The sequence below is a fragment of the Eubalaena glacialis genome, chromosome 9 (genome assembly GCF_028564815.1).
Source record: "Eubalaena glacialis isolate mEubGla1 chromosome 9, mEubGla1.1.hap2.+ XY, whole genome shotgun sequence".
Lineage (NCBI taxonomy): Eukaryota > Metazoa > Chordata > Mammalia > Artiodactyla > Balaenidae > Eubalaena > Eubalaena glacialis.
In genome coordinates this window covers 64,006,490-64,024,932 of record NC_083724.1, presented here as the reverse complement: position 1 = coordinate 64,024,932, position 18,443 = coordinate 64,006,490, and the positions used below count along the sequence as shown (strand labels likewise).

The following is an 18,443-nucleotide window of genomic DNA, read 5'->3' as shown; positions in this document are numbered from 1 at the left end:
CTCCTGAAGCAAGAGCACTGGGCTATGAGGCAGGGGATCTGCTTGCTGTACATTAACCATCCGTAGAGCCTTGGGAAACCCATCCAGCCACTCTGGGCCTCAGCTTGCTCATTTCTAAGACAAGGGAGTGGTACTCTTTGCTCTCCAAGGATCTTTTGCTAAGGCTATCTGTGATTCCAGGTATCTTACTAATACATTAGATACACCATTTTGTACATTCCTTTTTTTATACTACTGAACAAGTAATTTAACTTCCCAAAGACTCAGTATTCTCATTTTAAAATGGATACAGTGATACCACTTCACTGGTGTGAAATCAACATTGCCTGGCGCTGCATCAGACTCTTAAAAATGCACATATATGTAGTTGATATGAGTTGTATCCTTTGAGTGTAAGTAGTAGATAACTGTCAAAGTAGATGAAACAGTTGTATGTAGAGCATGGAATGAAACTTTCGTGTATCATTAAAATGCCAGTCTAGTATATTGAGGCAAATTATTCCTTTGAGTTACTTTTTTGAGAAAAATTAGACTGGCGTTTAATAAAAGAATAAATTTCAAGCTTTGCAGCATTGAAAAAAAAAGTACTTAAAAAACATTGCTTCTTTCTGCAACTGGGGAAAAAAATCTCTTTTGGCCTCCAGACTGAAACATTCAGTTCTTTTGAACGGGTTTTTAAGGAGGCAGCAGTTTAAAACATTGTAATATAGTTGGTTAAAAAATCTTTTTTTTTATTGAAGTATAGTTGATTTACAATGTTGTGTTAATTTCTGCTGACTCAGCTACATATATATATATATGCGCGCGCGCACACACACACACACACTCACATATATATTCTTTTTTATATTCGTTTCCATTATGGTTTATCCCAGTACATTGAATGTAGTTCCCTATGCTATATACAGTTGGACCTTGTTGTCTAAAAAGTCTTAAAGTAATAAATATCTGATGAAAGCAATCCTTTATTTAGAAAGACTAAGGCACTAAAATGTTAAAAAAAATATGGAAATTTTTTCATTTTTCATTTTTAAGTAGATCCCTAAATAGCATTGTCTATAAAAATATAAAATGCTAAATGGAAAAATAACAGAAAAGAAAATATCTTACACCTGTTCTTACCATTTCAGGAGCAAGAAAATAGTCTGCCTCGGATCCCTAGAAAGAGAGCATTTTTTCTAAAGCTAATCTGTCAAGTATCCCAGCTTTCCCAAAATATGACATTTGCTCTATGCTTTTTGGTATATCACAAACCATATGATGTGAAGACTCTCATAAAACAAAGTATAAAATTATATTCTCCTTATTTTTTCATAATCTAATCTTATTTATTTAATTCTGAGCATTTATGCACCAGGATTTAATATCCGAGTTCATAAAACATCGAGACACAAGGAAAGAAACTGCAAGTGGGTCTCACTTGATGTCATATAAACTCAGATATTAAATCCAGTTGCTTGTATGCTCAGATTTGATTACATAAGTAGAGATGCTCTAAGATAGGATGAAAAGGAAAACCAAATCAAAAATCTAAAAAGCCCTGAATGGCAGGCACCATGACCAGAGTTACTGATGTCCTTTGTGTTTTGTCGTCTTCCCTGAATGTGAGTTAGGTCTCCACCACATATCTCAGTTCTGAGTTTTACAAATCATAATTTCATAAGAAGTTTGTTTGGGTCCCATGAAACGTAGAATATCAAAGTGGAACTAGAGGTTCAGTTCAACTCTCTGTTCTCATTCCTTTTACCCGTTACCTCCAGTAATTAAAAAAAATACAGAATACTGCATAAAATAATATAACAGGTAATTTTGTACCCACCACCCTAAATTAGCAATGACGATTTAATCATTTGTTGGATAGTTTTAAATGTAACTAAAAGATTAAGGTGGAATTATATAGTCTTCTTTGTCCCCAACTTGGGCCCATGTTTCTGCTCCATCCCCCAAAGGCACCCAGTGTGGTGAGTTTGATGTATATGCCTTCTAATCAATTTTTGTTTGTATTTCTTTTCACTTTTAACTTATTTTTAGGTACAAGCAGGTCATCAACACCAGCAATCTTTGCTTCTGATCCTGCAACCTGCCCCATCATCCCAGGCTGTGAAACAACAATTGAGATTTCCAAAGGGCGGACAGGGCTGGGCCTGAGCATCGTTGGGGGGTCTGACACACTGCTGGTGAGGACACAGCCAGAGATGCTCCAAAGACACAGGCAGCCTCTTCAGTGAGCCCTGAGAGATTATTGTCAGGGCGATTTCCATCAGTTTTATTAAAGGAAATACAAAGGCTTAGAAAAATGTATCATTCATTGTTATTTTAATTTATAGGGCAGATACTCAGCCGCGTACTGGGATTTTTATTTTGAGTAAGCCAACACTGACTTAATAATATTTCTTTATACTTCTGATTGTGACCTTTAGATTCAAAATATTTCTGTTAGTTTATTAGTTCTTGCCATATTTTAATTTTCTTTTTACTGACTGGATACTCTTGGGTTAGACCCATATTGAGAAAAATCTGAAAATTTGGATAATTTATAGATAAACATTTCTAAATGTCAAAAATGCTTTTAAAATCCATTCATTCCACTTGTGGATAGGAAAGGTGATGAGGTGATGTATATCTATTATATATGCGTGTGTGGGTGGTTTATATATTTTATAATTTTTTTCTTTAAACTCCCCTATCATGTGAAAGAAATATAAGCTTCTTTGAGCCTTTTAGCAAAAATTGTCTTCTTTTGCTTTTCTTTCGATTTTGATATGTGACTCACATACGGATGCAGTGAGTGTATAACGCTTATCACCGTCTCTAAAAGTGAAGTGTGCTTTGACTCCATTTCTGCTCACCCTCCCTAGGGAGAATGGTGTAAAGCACGGGTGTGTTTTGTTTGTGCCCTTAGGGTGCCATTATTATCCATGAAGTTTACGAAGAAGGAGCAGCATGTAAAGACGGAAGACTCTGGGCTGGAGATCAGATTTTAGAGGTGCAGAATGCTGTGCATTTGACCTTTACAGCTAGCAGAGAAAAGGCTACTCTGGGGAGGATGGTCTTTGCTTATTCCTTTTTCCCTCCCTCCTTCCCTTCCTCTTGCCCCCTCCTTCCCTCCCCCTCTCTCCCTTCTCCCTATCTTTTTTCCTTTTACTCAACTCACCTGGTTCCTCACCCTCTGTGTCCCATTTCTGTACAGGTGAATGGAATTGACTTGAGAAAGGCCACACATGATGAAGCAATAAATGTGCTGAGACAGACACCACAAAGGGTGCGCCTGACGCTCTACAGAGATGAGGCCCCGTACAAAGAGGAGGATGTGTACGACACCCTCACCATCGAGCTGCAGAAGAAGCCGGGCAAAGGCTTGGGGTTGAGTATTGTTGGTAAAAGGTATGACTGTTCAGGGCAAATGCAATGACCTCTTGGAAATGATTGAATTTAAATTCCTTTAAAGAGCACTAGCAGTAGTAGAATCTTTCTCAACTGCTAGTGTTCTGTAGGTAGCTATTTCAGCCCATGGGGTAGTGGAACATCAGAAGACATTGGTGTTGAAATTTTTTAGTCAGTATTTTGGGGGATTTTGAAGGTACTAGACAAAAAGCCATTTGGTATTTTTGAGTACCTGCTGGGTGCCAGGAGATGCATTAGGTTCTGGGGAACAGAGTTAAATAAGACATGGATCCTGGATCCATGGACCCAAAAACTCAGTTTGGTAAATGAGCATTAAATATATTCTTGCAACAAAGGAATCTGTTGATGAGAGACAGAAACGCATCGTGGGGGATCCATGGAAGCAAAGGAGAAAGGGACCGACTGCATGACCTTATTTAAGGGAAGTAGATTAGGAAAACATAAAGAGGTGCCAGAGATGAAGCCAAAAATGAGAGGTGAGAGTTGGTCTGACAGAAGTGGGGGAGGATATTCTAGGGAGAAGGATCAGCATGAACAAGAGCACACCATCAGAAGGGAATAGAAAGTGTAAATTAAGACGCCAGGGTAGTAGATTGGTGAATATACATAAATTAAGTACCTCATTTATTTAAATATGTTTGTATAGTTAATATTAAAAAATATATAATCCAGTAAGTTCCAACACCTTTATTCTTAAGATGGGAAAGCAGAGTATCCGATGGTGAAAGGGCTTGTTTGAGGTCATGACCTTGGCAAGAACAAGTGATACAATTTAACTTTTACTAAATGTTTCTACTAAGAGTTATCTTTGTATCTCAACAAGAAGTCCTTGAGTTATTTATACTTTTATGAAAGGAAGATTGAAATAAGTTGAATACTTGTTCATTTTTCATAAACCTATCTTGTATGAAAGTTAGACCTGTAATGATTTAAAAGAAGAGACATCACAGCAACGGTACTTAATTTTGAGTAACAAATGGTTTTAGTTTGAGATACGTATCCATTATTTATTTTCAGTAACGTTAATGACATTGGTGATAATAGCAACATATTTATGTAGGCACAGGTCAATATCCATTCAAGGCTTCGTTATGGTGTAGAAAGAACAATAGATTTAGCTCCCAGTGACTGACTCTTAAGTCCTGTTTTTGCCATTTAGTAAGTGTGACTCATAAAATGAGTATAATAGCCACTTCTACTCACAGTGTGGAACTGTAGAATAAATATGCTTATGAAAGATATGTTCAATCTATGAAATATTGTAAAGACATAAGATACTATTTATTACAAAAAATAATTCTCATAGTTGCACCAGTGTTGCTGAAAACAATAAAACTTTTAAAGTCATAAAAATAGAAGTAAAATTTCCAGTTGTAAAATGTTAGCCTTTCATTAAATAAGCATTGCATTTCAGTTGGGAAAAAATAATAATGTTGACATTCAAAATTTTACGTTTGCAGAAATGATACTGGAGTATTCGTGTCTGACATTGTGAAAGGAGGAATTGCAGATGCTGACGGAAGACTGATGCAGGGAGACCAGATACTAATGGTGAATGGAGAAGACGTCCGTCACGCCACCCAGGAAGCCGTCGCAGCTCTGCTAAAGGTAGAAATCCAGTGCCACAAATGGTCATGTGTAATAGTGTAAGAGAAGGAGGAGCAGCCACATTCAAACAAGTATTTATTTAATATGTTCTGTCAAATAAGAGATATTTATACATTAGACACCATATTTCAGTGATAAATCTCTAAATAACAAACTTACAATCAGCTGTTTATTATATTATTATATATTTATTTAGCAGTAGTAAGAATTATGAACTGAGTATCTGTGTTCTTAGTAAATCTTTTATCACAGAGGGATTACTGTGTGGTTCTTTTCTTGAAAGAAAAACACATATTCAGGCCACAAAGGAGAAAAAAAGTCTTAACCTCGGTTCTCCCCTGCCCCCGCATATTTATATTTGGATTTATTCTTATGACCTCTGGCCTAAAGGAAGAATCTCCTGCCTGGCACGGGTGCTCTTTGAAAAGGGACTCAGCAGAAAGGCGGAAGATCATAGGAGGCAAGAAGGGCACCTCTGGAAGTCATGCTTTCTGGACTGCCCTGTCCCAGCCCCTTCCTTAACCCCTTACTGGGCACACTAAATTGGACATCTTTATATTTCCCCAGAGATGAAGAATGTGGAAGAAAGATTTTATCCTTTTTGAATGACAGAAGAGAATGTTTGGTTCACATCTTATTCTGATTCAAAACTATTGAACTATTTAAAGTTTGACATTTAAAATCATAGTTGGATGGGTCATCCTTATGAAATGAAGACAATGTAACGCAGATTTACCAGGCAGTATCTTCAACAGTTATTATTGTTGTTGTTTCAATAATTATAATGTTTCCATCCCAAGGTATCACTGCTAGTCTTAAGTACATTTTACATTGTGAAATCTCTTTCCTCCATGGAGTAAACTCTCCATGAAGAATCATTTTCTGATTGGAAAGGCAGAGCCAGTCTCATTTTAAAAATGTAAAATATAGAATAGTCACTTAAAAATACAACTCGTGGAAGTTTAGACATATTTCCTATCAGGGAATATTCCAGTTTCCAGAGGGGGTTTGTGTTCCTACAAGTACATAAAACAGTGTTTATCTCATTGTTTTCCTTTACCTAACATGTGTTTTTATGACCTGAAGTGTAGTTCAGTGTTGATTAAAAATCGATCGCCATCAGTATCCATGTCATGTGGCACATGTTCAGTAACTTGAGCACATAACTTCATGACAGTGTCTGACAGCAGGAGAAATGTCAGAGATCTCAGATGCTAGTGGGAGCCTCTTCAGTGGCTAAGCTTAGCTTCATGGAGTGATTTTCAAGTGAGCATCTTGTTATAAACCTCTGTGGTTTGCATAGGATCTGGTATATACATATAAATTTAGTTATTAATAAAGCACACTTCAAGTCTATCATTTCTTCTTAGAGTTATCAATTTTCAAAAAATAATTAGAATTCTTTAAGGAGAAGTAGCTTCCTTTAGGAGATAAATTAACAATGATAGTTAACTCTGTAAGATAGATACCTCTCAAAGATAGAGAAGGAGACATCCGTAAAATAACCTAAGTAATTTTAGAACCAGTTAAATCACCATTTATAAACCCAGTTTGGCAGTATGTAATGAGAGCCTTAAATATTTATATAGCTTTGCTATTTGTACCTCCAGCTGCTGCTTGTTGTTGTTTTGACTTGTTATTTCTTCATTTAAACATCTTGCAGAATCCTCAATACACAAAAAACTTCACGTACATAAGGTTCATTGCAGTGTTGTTTGTAACAATAGAAAACTGGAAGCAACACAATTGACGATACTGCTTTGTGCTCGACATTTTGATAAGAATTGTGCATGGATTATTTTATCACAACAACCTATAATGGTCTCTGTTTTTAAAATGCAGAGTAAAAGACTTATCAAGGTAAACATCTGCTAAGTTCACACAGCTAGTAAATCACATAGTCTGGATTTAAACCAGTGTATCTGACTCCAAAAGCCTGAGTTCTCAAACACCTCATTGTGCTGCTTTCACATTAGACTGTATAGCATTTCTTGCATGCCTATGATTTATTCGTAAAGGACCACAGGGAAATTGTCTTCAATTCTCGTTTTGTGTTTACAGCAATATGGCTTGTTTAAGTATTGTATATTATAATATATCTATTCAGGTACAGCGAGGCAGTAGAGAGCTTACCCAATTATCTGAGTACCTCAGCTATTGAGGGCAAAACGAATTGTTGCGGTTATTTTATTGTTTTTGTTTTGTTTTTTAAGATCTGAGTTACTTAGTTCATTTGGCCTATCTAAATTAGTGCGTTTCGTGAGATAATTGCTTGATTCTCCATTTCTCTTTGCCTTGACAGCACGCTCTCCATGTAAATCATGAGGCAGTAAGACAGACACTGGGTGTTGCTGCTGCTGCTTGTTGTTATAATTTTTTTTACTAGTTTTAATGTTTTAGAAAAGCCCTTTTCCACAAAGGATTGGAGGTATCCTTGCCCGTGGAAATTCCAAAAGGAAAATGCCTTTCAAAAACCCAGTCTTGAAGAGTAAAATGTAATCCTAAAGCTGATTGTAGCATTTTATTTAAACATTTCATCGAACAACTTCCCCCGCAGTGTTCCCTAGGCACAGTAACCTTGGAAGTCGGAAGAGTCAAAACTGGCCCATTCCATTCGGAGAGGAGACCTTCTCAGAGCAGCCAGGTGGGTAGCTGTGAGATTCATCGGGCAATGCAGTCCATAGGCCAGAAGGAACTCAAAGATGGCCCTGACCATGAGTCTGTCCAGGGTCATGTACACAGGCCTGGCCCCCTGGCAGCTTGGCAGAGCGGCTGAGGTGCAGACTTTGTGATAGGGAAGAACGAGAGATGGGAGTGGACAGGCAAGCAAGGTGGATGGAGCTCTTTGTGAGTCATTCTAAGGAACTTAGTTCCAAGCATTCTTCTTTTCTGACATGATTCTTTTTCCATAATCTCAAAAGTGAACCAATTAATATATACATATAAAGCCTACAAAGACAATATATGTTTAAAGTATTTTATAACAAACATTGATCAATCAGTATTGAACTGAAAAAATCCCGTGTAGGTGAACTGTAGAAGCTCACCACCACATATAAAAATATGGTGTGAGATAGCTGGAGTCTCTTGGTAAGCCCCTCTCCTGTCTTGCCTTCTGATGACAGAAGCCCATTTTTATCAGCCTGTCCTTAAGGACCTCTTAGTCACCCCTGAATGATTACCATTCGTTTCCTGTCGACTGGCCCTAATTCTGCAGTTGTTGAAGTCCCCATCTATGTACAGCATTTGTTTAAATTTAGAGAAGATTAGCTTGGGTGAGATTATGAAAATCCACTAAAATTTTAGGAAGGTTGGAATCAATTGCATCCATTCTTTTACCTTTAATTTATTTATGTCATTGGACAAATTCTTCCTTAAAAAGAAAAAACAAAGAGAAAACTCAGTGGACACTCTCCATATTGATTGCCCTTCAAATTACCAAATGCCACTGTTGCTTAACAAGTATTTCTAAGTCCATTAAAAGAATTCTGAAGTAAGTGGTATTTAGCGGGTATTATTACTTCCCAAACTTTCTAAAAAAACTGTTATGTATTTGTAGATGAGTGAAGGGAGCCTGTCATCATTCACTTTTCCACTTTCGGGATCCAGTACATCTGAGTCACTGGAAAGCAGCTCAAAGAAGAATGCATGTAAGATTGGATTGAAATTTTAAGCATGATTTAGTGGTTTGAATTTTGGCCATCAACAGTGATTTTTTTCCCGTTTTACTTTACCTCTGAAGCTCTCTTTCCTCTAAATCATCCCAAACCCCAGTATAGGTGCAAAAATTCAGAAGAGCATGAAGTAGTGCCTATAGTGGCATTTCCCATTTGATGTTTTCCCTACGAGGTATACTGAACATTAGAATCAGGATCCTGCAATCTTTTTCTTGCGAAGCAGATTGTTGTATTTGATTTTTATTCCCTTTTTCTGTTTAATGTAACACCAATATATCAGAAGATCCCATTAAGTGAAGCTTTCTTTCTCCATGAAGATTGCAAAAAATTTGATTGATAAAATTAATATGATCCTCCTGTGTTTTAATTACATGAAATCATGATGCAGAGGGTTTTTTGGCTTGGAGCATTGGTTGAAAGTTGTTCAAATTGAAGAAACTAACCATATGGCAGTCTCTGTTTGCAATGTAACTAATATTCTAGAAATTTAGGCACTTAAGTCCATGGATTCTTTTTAATGCTTCCATGACTTTATTTCTCTCAGCTGTGCACATGTCTTTCTATCCAAAGCACATCCTGTCCTTAACTCATTCAAAGTGGATTATGGAGTTGTATAAGCAATGCTTGAAATAAGAAGGAAGAAATAGGATGGTGTGTGCATTTTTCCAACTGGGAAGTCCCTCTGTAAGACAGATTTAATCATGTGTGCTAGTAACTTTGAAACCCCCTTTCCAAAAAAATTAGGGTACCTCACTTAGTCCCATCTAGCTGTAGACATCAAGTAAAATTTAAACTGACATTAAAAATGCACTAATAACCATATTTTATCTTTTTCCCATTTACAGTGGCATCTGAAATACAGGGATTAAGAGCAGTTGAAATTAAAAAGGTAACTTGGGAGAGAGGAAACAATATAAACTCTGTTGACTCTATTTTCCTGTTAGCTGCCTTACTATTTTATAGTACCATCTGATAAAATATGTATCATATGCAGTGGAAATAGCAGTCTTTGCTGAATTTCCTTGTTTGAAAAATCATTTTTGGTATACTGTTTATTGCCACAAATGGTATCAACCCAGCCCCACGCAAAATAATGCCGGGTCTCTCTCACTTCTCATATTAGGATAAATTAGCCTTTACTTTCAACAGAGATTTCCCATTCTCCTGAAACAGATTCCTCTGATAGCCACGCACAACTGAGAAAATAAAAGCAGATTTAAGTGCTGAGCACACTTGTAGACACTTCATACCATCGTCATTTCATTTAATAGTCACTGCAGCCCTTTGTGAGAGGCACGGTAATCTCCATTTTGTCCGTGAAGATCTAGGGATTCATTGAAAGCAGTGGACTTGTTCCAGATCCCAGCGTTTGTAAGTGTGGGTTTCTGGCTTTGAACATGGGTCTCTCTGATTCCTTTTCACTTCATAGGCTTCCTTGATTTTCCTCATTCCCCGTAGCATGATTTTCATTTAGTTTTGATTTCTTTTACCTCCTGAACAGATGCTTATTTTTCTAAATCACATTAAGGACCTGTATCAAATAAAGTAATACAATTTTCTTGGGCATCATTTTCCACCCTCACATCTAGAAGATCAAAGTTAACTATAGACTATTGTGCCAAAGAGACCAAAAGCCAATTAAAAATACCAGTTTGACCAAAGTACTCTGTCTGTCCAATGGCAGGGACCCACTGACTCATTGGGGATCAGCATTGCTGGAGGTGTGGGCAGCCCGCTTGGTGACGTTCCTATATTTATTGCAATGATGCACCCGAATGGAGTTGCAGCTCAGACCCAGAAACTCAGAGTAAGTTTTACTAGTAGTCCTGGTAGCCCTAGCAAATCTGTCAAAAGGTTTTATAAACCTTTTGACTCTGGCCAACTGTTGCAGGCAGTTTGAGATGTCTGTCAACTTTTAAATCTGCTTATCCAGCCACATCAGGGCTTGCTTTGGGTAAAAGATGAAGAAAATTAAAAGAGAGGAGAATTTGTTGTTGTATGCAGATTTTCAGGTAAATGAAATGGGATGATTTACAGTTGTTTCTTATTATTTTTTACTTGTTTGAAACCCTGTGGAAGAAGTTAAAATAAAACAGAAGGTATTCTCAGAAAGTATTGCCAGAATGAAGTGAAATTTTTTCTTTACGTGTTTTTTTGGTTTAAATGCTGATTTAACTTTATTAAATTGAAAATTGTCATTTATGTTGCATTTGTTTATCAGTTTTGCAAAAGTTCAGTGTAAACATGACTTACAATGTGAAACTATACAAAGCTTGCTTCAAAATTGAGGGATTTTGCATATGTAGAGCACTGTGATAGAATTTATGCTAACTGCCCAGTTCTGAAATCATGTGAATATTCCATTAAAGTAACTCAGTCTCTATAAAGTAAGATCTATATGGCCTCATGCCTTAAAAATGGTCTCAAACCATAATCACTATTTAAATACTGTCTAGATCAGTAATGGTTCTATTTCCCTTTGCTATGTAAATTTATGACTGGCACTTAAAAACGGATTGTACGCGTAACACAGGGGTCAGAAAACTTTTCTGTAAAGGACGAGATGAATATTTTAGGCTTTGCAGGACATACATGTGTGTCCCTGTTGCAACTATTCAACTCTGCCTTGTGAAAGCAGCCAAATAATCATGTCTGTCCTCCAACCAGATTTTATTAACCAAAATAAACAGTGGGCCAGTCTTGGCCTGTCAGCCGTAGTTTGCCAACCCTTGACTTAGAGTCACAGCTAATGTGTATAATAATAATATCCAGAGAAATTCTGGTTCCTAAATGATAGCAGATATGGTATTCTTTTAATAGGAAGTAATGTCTTACCCAGGAGAAACAAAGAAAAGGGAAGCGTGATTCCCTGCCCATTGCACCAAAGATGATAGAACTCAGCCATTACTTGCAGCTTCTCTTTGTGGCTGCTGCTGCTTGGAATTGGACGTTTCCTTGGTTCTATTTCTATTGCTGATTAGTAGTATATATGTGGTGTGGAAGGTAGGGAAGGAAATCATCCCACTCTCCATGGCTGTTGTAGCAGATGGCTATTTCTCTCCCTCGCAGGTTGGGGATAGGATCGTCACTATCTGTGGCACATCCACTGAGGGGATGACTCACACCCAGGCAGTTAACTTTCTGAAAAATGCCTCTGGCTCCATTGAAATGCAGGTAAGATTTTTATCCCAACTCTTCTGAATATGGGTAGCTTGAGGACACATGAGCTTTAATGTTAAAGCTATAAAATGATTAAATCTCCTATTATTGTATTTACTATTTCCCTTGAACATAAATGATTACATTGAGAATTCCAAGAAAGTACATAGGAAACACATTCTGTCACATTTTATCCTGATGCATTTATCATTTGATACTTTATATCTTAGGGGGAAAATTCATGGTCTCGGCAGGAAATGATTAATTGCTGAAATTTTAAGTGGTGGGATTGAGTGACTTACATTCTAAAGATCTTTAGAAAACAGTTGCATGTGAAACCATGTTTGAAAAGCATCAAAGAACTTGGTAGAATTGAATTAGTAGAATATTCTTAGTGTCAGTTGAAGAGGCCTCTGGACCTTATGAAATTCCTGCATTTATGTTAACAGAAATGATTAAGTGGATGATAAAATACACATTTTATTCCCAGTGCTCTTTTTGAAGAAAAACTACGGATGTCTTCCTAGCCACATGAGCGTGTGTTTTTTCCCTTTATATTTCTCCTGTGTACAGGTGGTTGCTGGAGGAGATGTGAGTGTGGTCACGGGTCATCAGCAGGAGCCCGCCAGCTCTAGTCTTTCGTTCACTGGGCTGACGTCAAGCAGTATATTTCACGATGATTTAGGGTGAGCTCATATACTATGGTTTGTATGTCCCTGTTACCCACATAAAGGTGAAATGATGGAAGATGAGGTGTAAAATATGAAAACCAAGTGTTTCTAAACTCTTCGATTATGGAATGGTAGGTAGGTAGATAGACAAGCAGACATGCATGCATGCTACTACTCTTCCCACATTTTCATCTCTGAGTTTTTTGAGGGAACATTTTAGTCTTGGGGGGGTCAGTCTATCCTTTTAAAAATTCCAACATTGCCTAATCATTTATTGAGTCATACTTGTGATTAAAAAAAAAAATTGAGAGTACCCAAAACTTGAGTACACAGAATTAGAATATAGAGAGAGCGGAAGAGAGGAGCATGCTGGAATTTTTACATAATTTGATGCAGCTTTTCTATTTCTTATCATCTATTTTTGTCTCTGAGCTTGGGAATACTGATGTTTATGACTTATTCCATCATAGTCTTTGGCAGTTTAGCCTCTCACTTTAAATAAACTGGAAAAGGAAGGAGCTGCTTTATACAATGAGAGCTTGCCATGAATATGTTAGGTTAAGGGTAGTATACATGAGTAATAGAATAGGGTGTTAAGTAGTATTTCATTAGATTATGTAAATTTAAGATACACACATAGCACAGCACACACTGACAATTTAAGCATCCCCAAAATACCCGTGATGGACTCACTGTTGGTAACACAGAGAGTTATACTAGCTTTAGGTGGATGTCAGCTAACCCATAACTTACAGATTCATGGAGATACATATGTATATGCCATATATATATTTTTTTAAAGTCTAAAGACTCTTTTTTTCTTCCCTTTACTGTAGACCTCCTCAGTGTAAGTCTATTACACTAGACCGAGGGCCAGATGGCTTGGGCTTCAGTATAGTAGGAGGATATGGCAGCCCTCACGGAGACTTACCCATTTATGTTAAAACAGTGTTTGCGAAGGTAAGCTTGCAAATTTTAACCACCCTCTTCCCCCCTAAGCATTCATTAATAGTGGTCAGCAGCGGGCTTATTAGTTTATGGCTTGAGGTAACGCCAAATGATTAACAGTTGATTATTTTCCTTTGGAAATCCCTACAGGAATAGGTCATTAGATATTTTTGTCCAATTTGAGGTTTAGTTATGTTTAAAGGAAAATAGGCTCAAATTGAAGTTCCATGGGTACTCTCGACAATATACATAAAACTATTAATGAACGTTAGTTAGACAGTCAGGCCTGATTGTTTTCCTTTGGAAACAAGTTGTATGTGATTGAATGTCTTTTGCAAACAGGACATTTTAAATATGTGTATGCTAAAGAGCCCTGACATTTTTTTTCTTTGCATTTTTTGTTGTGAAATATAAAATAGGTACAGAAAAGTACATAAAATACATAAGGAGAATAACTAATAGGGCATTTATTTTGCAAGTTTCATTTCATTGAATGGAATAGAAAAATAACTACTAAAAATATTAAGGAGTATCCGGCAGCTCTATCACCTACCACAGATCAGCTGTTTGCATTCAAGGGATTCAATAAAGAAAAGAAAACTGTTGGTATATAGTTATAATCATATAGCATCCCGTTCTTTGGTAAGAATATTTAGAATACAAGTAAAGTTATTAACAACATTGGTGAAGCTATTAAAATAATTTTAAACCCATATAATTATTGTTAATTTTTTGTTAAGACAATTTTTAGGAACAACAGAATTTCCTGCAGGAGAAAATTCAGATTCTCAAAATTTTACAGCACAGAGGAAACAAAATTATGTTAAACCCATTAAAAGATTTGGTACAGGGGCTTTAGATTAGTATTATAGTCCTTTAAAGTGCTTACTTAGGGAGGTTTCATTCTATTATTTTGAAAAAAAAATTATTTTTCACCAATTTAAAGTGCTGTATCTATAGCTATAGCTATCTCTCTAGCTATAGGCTTAATTTATGAGATTTTTTAAAGCCATTGGTATGTCCAAAAATACAAACAGCATTTGCCAGTAAATAGAAGAGTCATGCAGTCCTTTTTCTCAGCCTCGGAACAATTTATATAAGGCGTGCTAGTTAGAACATATTTTAAGAGTTTCATCATTATGGATTCCTCATTAACTTTTCCATATTTTTAATCTTATATTTAATTGCATAATTGCCTACTATACTTATGCCTAAGATGAGGTTCTTTTCCAAACAGCAGTGTCTGTGTTTAGTCTTAATCATTTAGGGCCCATAAGGAATATGAAGACTCTGTCCACCCTTGGGAAGTAAAGAATCAAGCAGCTTAAGCTGCCTTTTGAAAGCCACAGAAGGAATTAGAATTAGAGTTAGCACGACTTGTGCCTTATCCTGTCCTTGTCAACATACATGTGGGCTTTTGTGCTTCTGCAAACCTTTGGGTTTGATGGCCCTCATGCCCTTGTCCTATAAAACTGCTTTTGTCCTGTAAAACTGCTCATCCTTTGTTTTCTTTCTGTAGGTCTTCTTTATAGGATAAAAAATCTTGGATTCTATGAAATCATTCCTACTAAGCATATTCCCAAATATTCTTTATTAATTTGAGTTCCTACCAACTGCTGTGCTGAATAGCCAAAAAGCCATCCAACTAATCTATTGACTGCTAAATTCTCTCTCAAATTGGAATCTCAGTGCTGAAGCCATTTAGGAGAAAGGCTTCCTTTGTGTCTGTTCATCATTGCTTAATGGCTGTAGAGCACCTGTGGAGCGCTGAGAGCAATGTGTGTGTACATGCAGAGCAATTCACATTCTTGTTTGGATCTTTTTCTGTTGTGTAACTGCGAGGCAGCATTTTTTGAGAAGTAAACAAGCCACTTTATAATTGCAGGGAGCAGCCTCTGAAGATGGGCGTCTAAAGAGGGGTGATCAGATCATTGCTGTCAACGGGCAGAGTCTAGAAGGGGTAACACATGAAGAAGCCGTTGCCATCCTTAAGCGGACAAAAGGCACTGTCACTTTGATGGTTCTCTCCTGAATTAGCTGCCAGAATTGAGCCACCTCAACTTCTCACTTACATCCCATGCTGCAAAGAGAGTGGAACTGGTCCTGTGGACTCCTCCTGGGCTGTATTCATCCGGCTCTTCAAAACTGTAGGAAAAAATAGCATTTAAATTTGTTTTTCTCGTATGGAAATGATTTTCTTACTGACAACCTAGCATCACTTTCCCTTTCTCTTTGCATTTTGTGATGGAAACTCAAAGAGAAGGGCTCTTTGCATAGATAAATCCAGTCTTTCTTCCTGAAGATATCTGACATTTTATAATCATGTGGGCAGAAATTAATATGGGCTCAACTGGTTAGTAGGGAAAGGAAAAAAATCATTCGAAAGCTAACCAAGGGGAAATGGTCTCAAGAAATAAAGGTGAAAATTGAAAATATAAGATAAAGAAGAAAATCTCAAGTTTTATAAAAATGCATTTTGTTAATCCACCTTCTCTCCCCACTTCTAACTAAACAAGAAAAGAAAAAAGTTGTACTGAAAATGTTTAAAAATACTTTCAGTATTTAAAAATGTTGACTATTATTAAAACATTGCAACTCCCAGCTCTAATATGCACATATATAGTTTTCTCCTAAAATGGGCTTCAAGATTGGGTAAATAACAACAGGAAGCAATGTTCCTAAGTTTGTAAAGAAACCACTTATTGCACATCTTGATGTTCATTTTCATTTTTGACCTATTATACAATATTTTCACATTTCTATAAGTAAAATGATGACGCTGCCCTGTATTGACTGCGGTTTCTCTAGAAAGCAGCCTTGCTAACCATGCAGGAGCATAGGAGGCTCTCCGAATTGTTAGTGCTGGTTTTAAGGGGTGCAACACTGAAACTGTGTCAGTGTGCTGTGCAGTTGGTTTTCAATTAGTATTAATCTTAATGACGGAGAAAAAGCAATGTGTTAGTAATTATTTTGGTTGTATGCCGTTAGTAAATTGATAGAAAAATTAAGGGGATTAACATAAGTTCATTTCACTGCCTTATATTAACATCTTATAATACAATAGTTTAAGACTAAGGGAAACAGATGGAGCTGTTTATTGAGACAACTGGTGAGGAATTATCATGTGTTCATTCCCATTTTAGAGTGTGAAACTCCTACATTAGAATATATAAAGTCACTTTAAATAGTATCTATATTTGTAACAAAAGTAGTGTACAGATATTTTATTACAGCGCTTTTGTGTAAATGCGGAATTGAAGTGAATAAATAAGAAGTTTCATGGTGCACAAAAAAAAGCAGGCATTTTTATTTTGTTCTTTTTACTGGGGAAAAGCTTTATTATACTGTTCAAGATTTACAATTTAAAATTGGCTTTTATCATGTCTAACTGAACATATGGTGTCCATAGTTTTACAGTTAGAGGAACTCTGGACAACAACATTATGAAAAGCTCAACGCTTTTTATGCCCAGAAATTTTACTAATGCTAAAAATGCATAGACTCCTCATGGAACAGAGGAAGATAAACAGCATTAAAGAAAGAGAGCTGTTGTGCCTGTATGTGCTTTTCTGAAACGCTACGAGTGATGCAATATTATAAGTTGTTCTTTAGAGTAGTCAAGAGTTAAAGCATGTTCAGATAGAAAAAGTCATAATGAAAATTATTTCTAATAATGAACATGAAAAATCTGATTTGAACACTGAGCAAGGAATTGAGGAACCTTTGTTCTGCCACTTCTTCCCCTAATTAGCTAATGTACATATGCATTCCCTCTGATTTATCTCATCTGTAAAATGATAGGTGATTTTATCTCAAAGCTTATATCAAGTTCTAAAATGTAAAAATTCTGTGATTCTTAGATATACGAAATGAATGACACAACTACATGCTGCATCAATTCGGAAGCTATTCTCCCCAACCAGCTATTGTAAACTGAGGTACTTGATGTAACAAAACTCATTTCACTATCCCAGTGACACATCTAACCTCTTAGTCACCAATTAATGGCCCTCTGTCATGAAGGCATGTCAAGATCCTCTCATGGTTGGCTTCTGGAAGCTGAGCCACCCACTTTTATGTTTTAACCAGCAAAGATTTTATGGAGGCCACTCTGTGGCACACCCTAGGAAGGCCAGTTAACCAGCCATATTGAAGTTTGAGTAAATGTGTGAAGGCACTCCAGTGAGAGCACCCAGCTGGGTATCTGTACTAGCCTGTAGGGCATTGCCCCCAAATTCATGTCTACCAAGAACCTCAGAATGTGACCTTATTTGGAAATAGGGTCTTTGTGGATGTAATCAGTTCAGTTAAAATGAGGTCATGCTGGATTACAGTGGGCCCTAAATCCTTAAGAGAAGGCTATGTAGAGACACAGAGACAGAAGAAGAAGGTCGTGTAAAGATGGGGACCAAACAAACAAAAAACAAAACAAAGAGTACCTGGAGCCACCAGAAGCTGAAGAGATGAGGAAGGTTTTTTCTCTGGAGTCTTCAGAGACAACTTGTCCCTGCCGACCCCTTGATTTCAGATATCTGGCCTTCAAGACTGTGAGAATAAATTTCTGTTGTTGTAAACCACCTTGTTTGTGGAACTTTGCTACGGAAGCCCTAGGACACACCAGTATAGTGTCTTGGATGTTTTTATATCCTTAGCTACTATCACTGTGCCTGGCAAATAGGAGAGGCGCTATACATTTTTGTTCAGCATGTAAATGATTGAATTATAGGTCGTGATTAATTTCATGGTCTTACCTTGTTTTAGTTAAGCTAGCTGCAGCCTTCGTACTGAATGCAAAACAGGAAGCAGTGGGAATGCCACTTACGGATGTAAAACACTGGGGATAAGCTCCCCTCCTGAACTGCTACTAATTAACAAAGTCAAAGCATGTAGAAGTGAAGAAAGAGAGGGAAGGAATGAAGGAAGGAAGGAAAAGAAGATTGAGAGGAAAAGAATATCGATGCATCAGCATTAGAGA

At 36.9% G+C, this 18,443-nt stretch overlaps 1 protein-coding gene across 10 annotated transcripts in view; it reads left to right on the top strand.

Moving 5' to 3' along the window:
* MPDZ (multiple PDZ domain crumbs cell polarity complex component) overlaps nucleotides 1–16,745 on the top strand; it is a 169,391-nt gene extending 152,646 nt beyond the window's left edge. For 9 of the 10 annotated variants that reach the window (XM_061200428.1, XM_061200433.1, XM_061200429.1 and 6 more), the window contains 12 exons: nucleotides 2,032–2,177; nucleotides 2,903–2,986; nucleotides 3,191–3,384; nucleotides 4,866–5,013; nucleotides 7,571–7,657; nucleotides 8,573–8,663; nucleotides 9,536–9,579; nucleotides 10,375–10,497; nucleotides 11,760–11,864; nucleotides 12,423–12,535; nucleotides 13,357–13,480; nucleotides 15,354–16,745. In XM_061200428.1, the coding sequence (XP_061056411.1) occupies nucleotides 2,032–2,177; nucleotides 2,903–2,986; nucleotides 3,191–3,384; nucleotides 4,866–5,013; nucleotides 7,571–7,657; nucleotides 8,573–8,663; nucleotides 9,536–9,579; nucleotides 10,375–10,497; nucleotides 11,760–11,864; nucleotides 12,423–12,535; nucleotides 13,357–13,480; nucleotides 15,354–15,500 (1,406 nt within the window). In that variant the 3' untranslated portion in view covers nucleotides 15,501–16,745. Of the gene's footprint in view, nucleotides 1–2,031; nucleotides 2,178–2,902; nucleotides 2,987–3,190; nucleotides 3,385–4,865; nucleotides 5,014–7,570; nucleotides 7,658–8,572; nucleotides 8,664–9,535; nucleotides 9,580–9,961; nucleotides 10,062–10,374; nucleotides 10,498–11,759; nucleotides 11,865–12,422; nucleotides 12,536–13,356; nucleotides 13,481–15,353 lie in introns of those variants that run through there. The other variant, XM_061200434.1, reaches the window with a different exon arrangement.
* The last annotated feature ends 1,698 nt before the right edge of the window (nucleotides 16,746–18,443 follow it).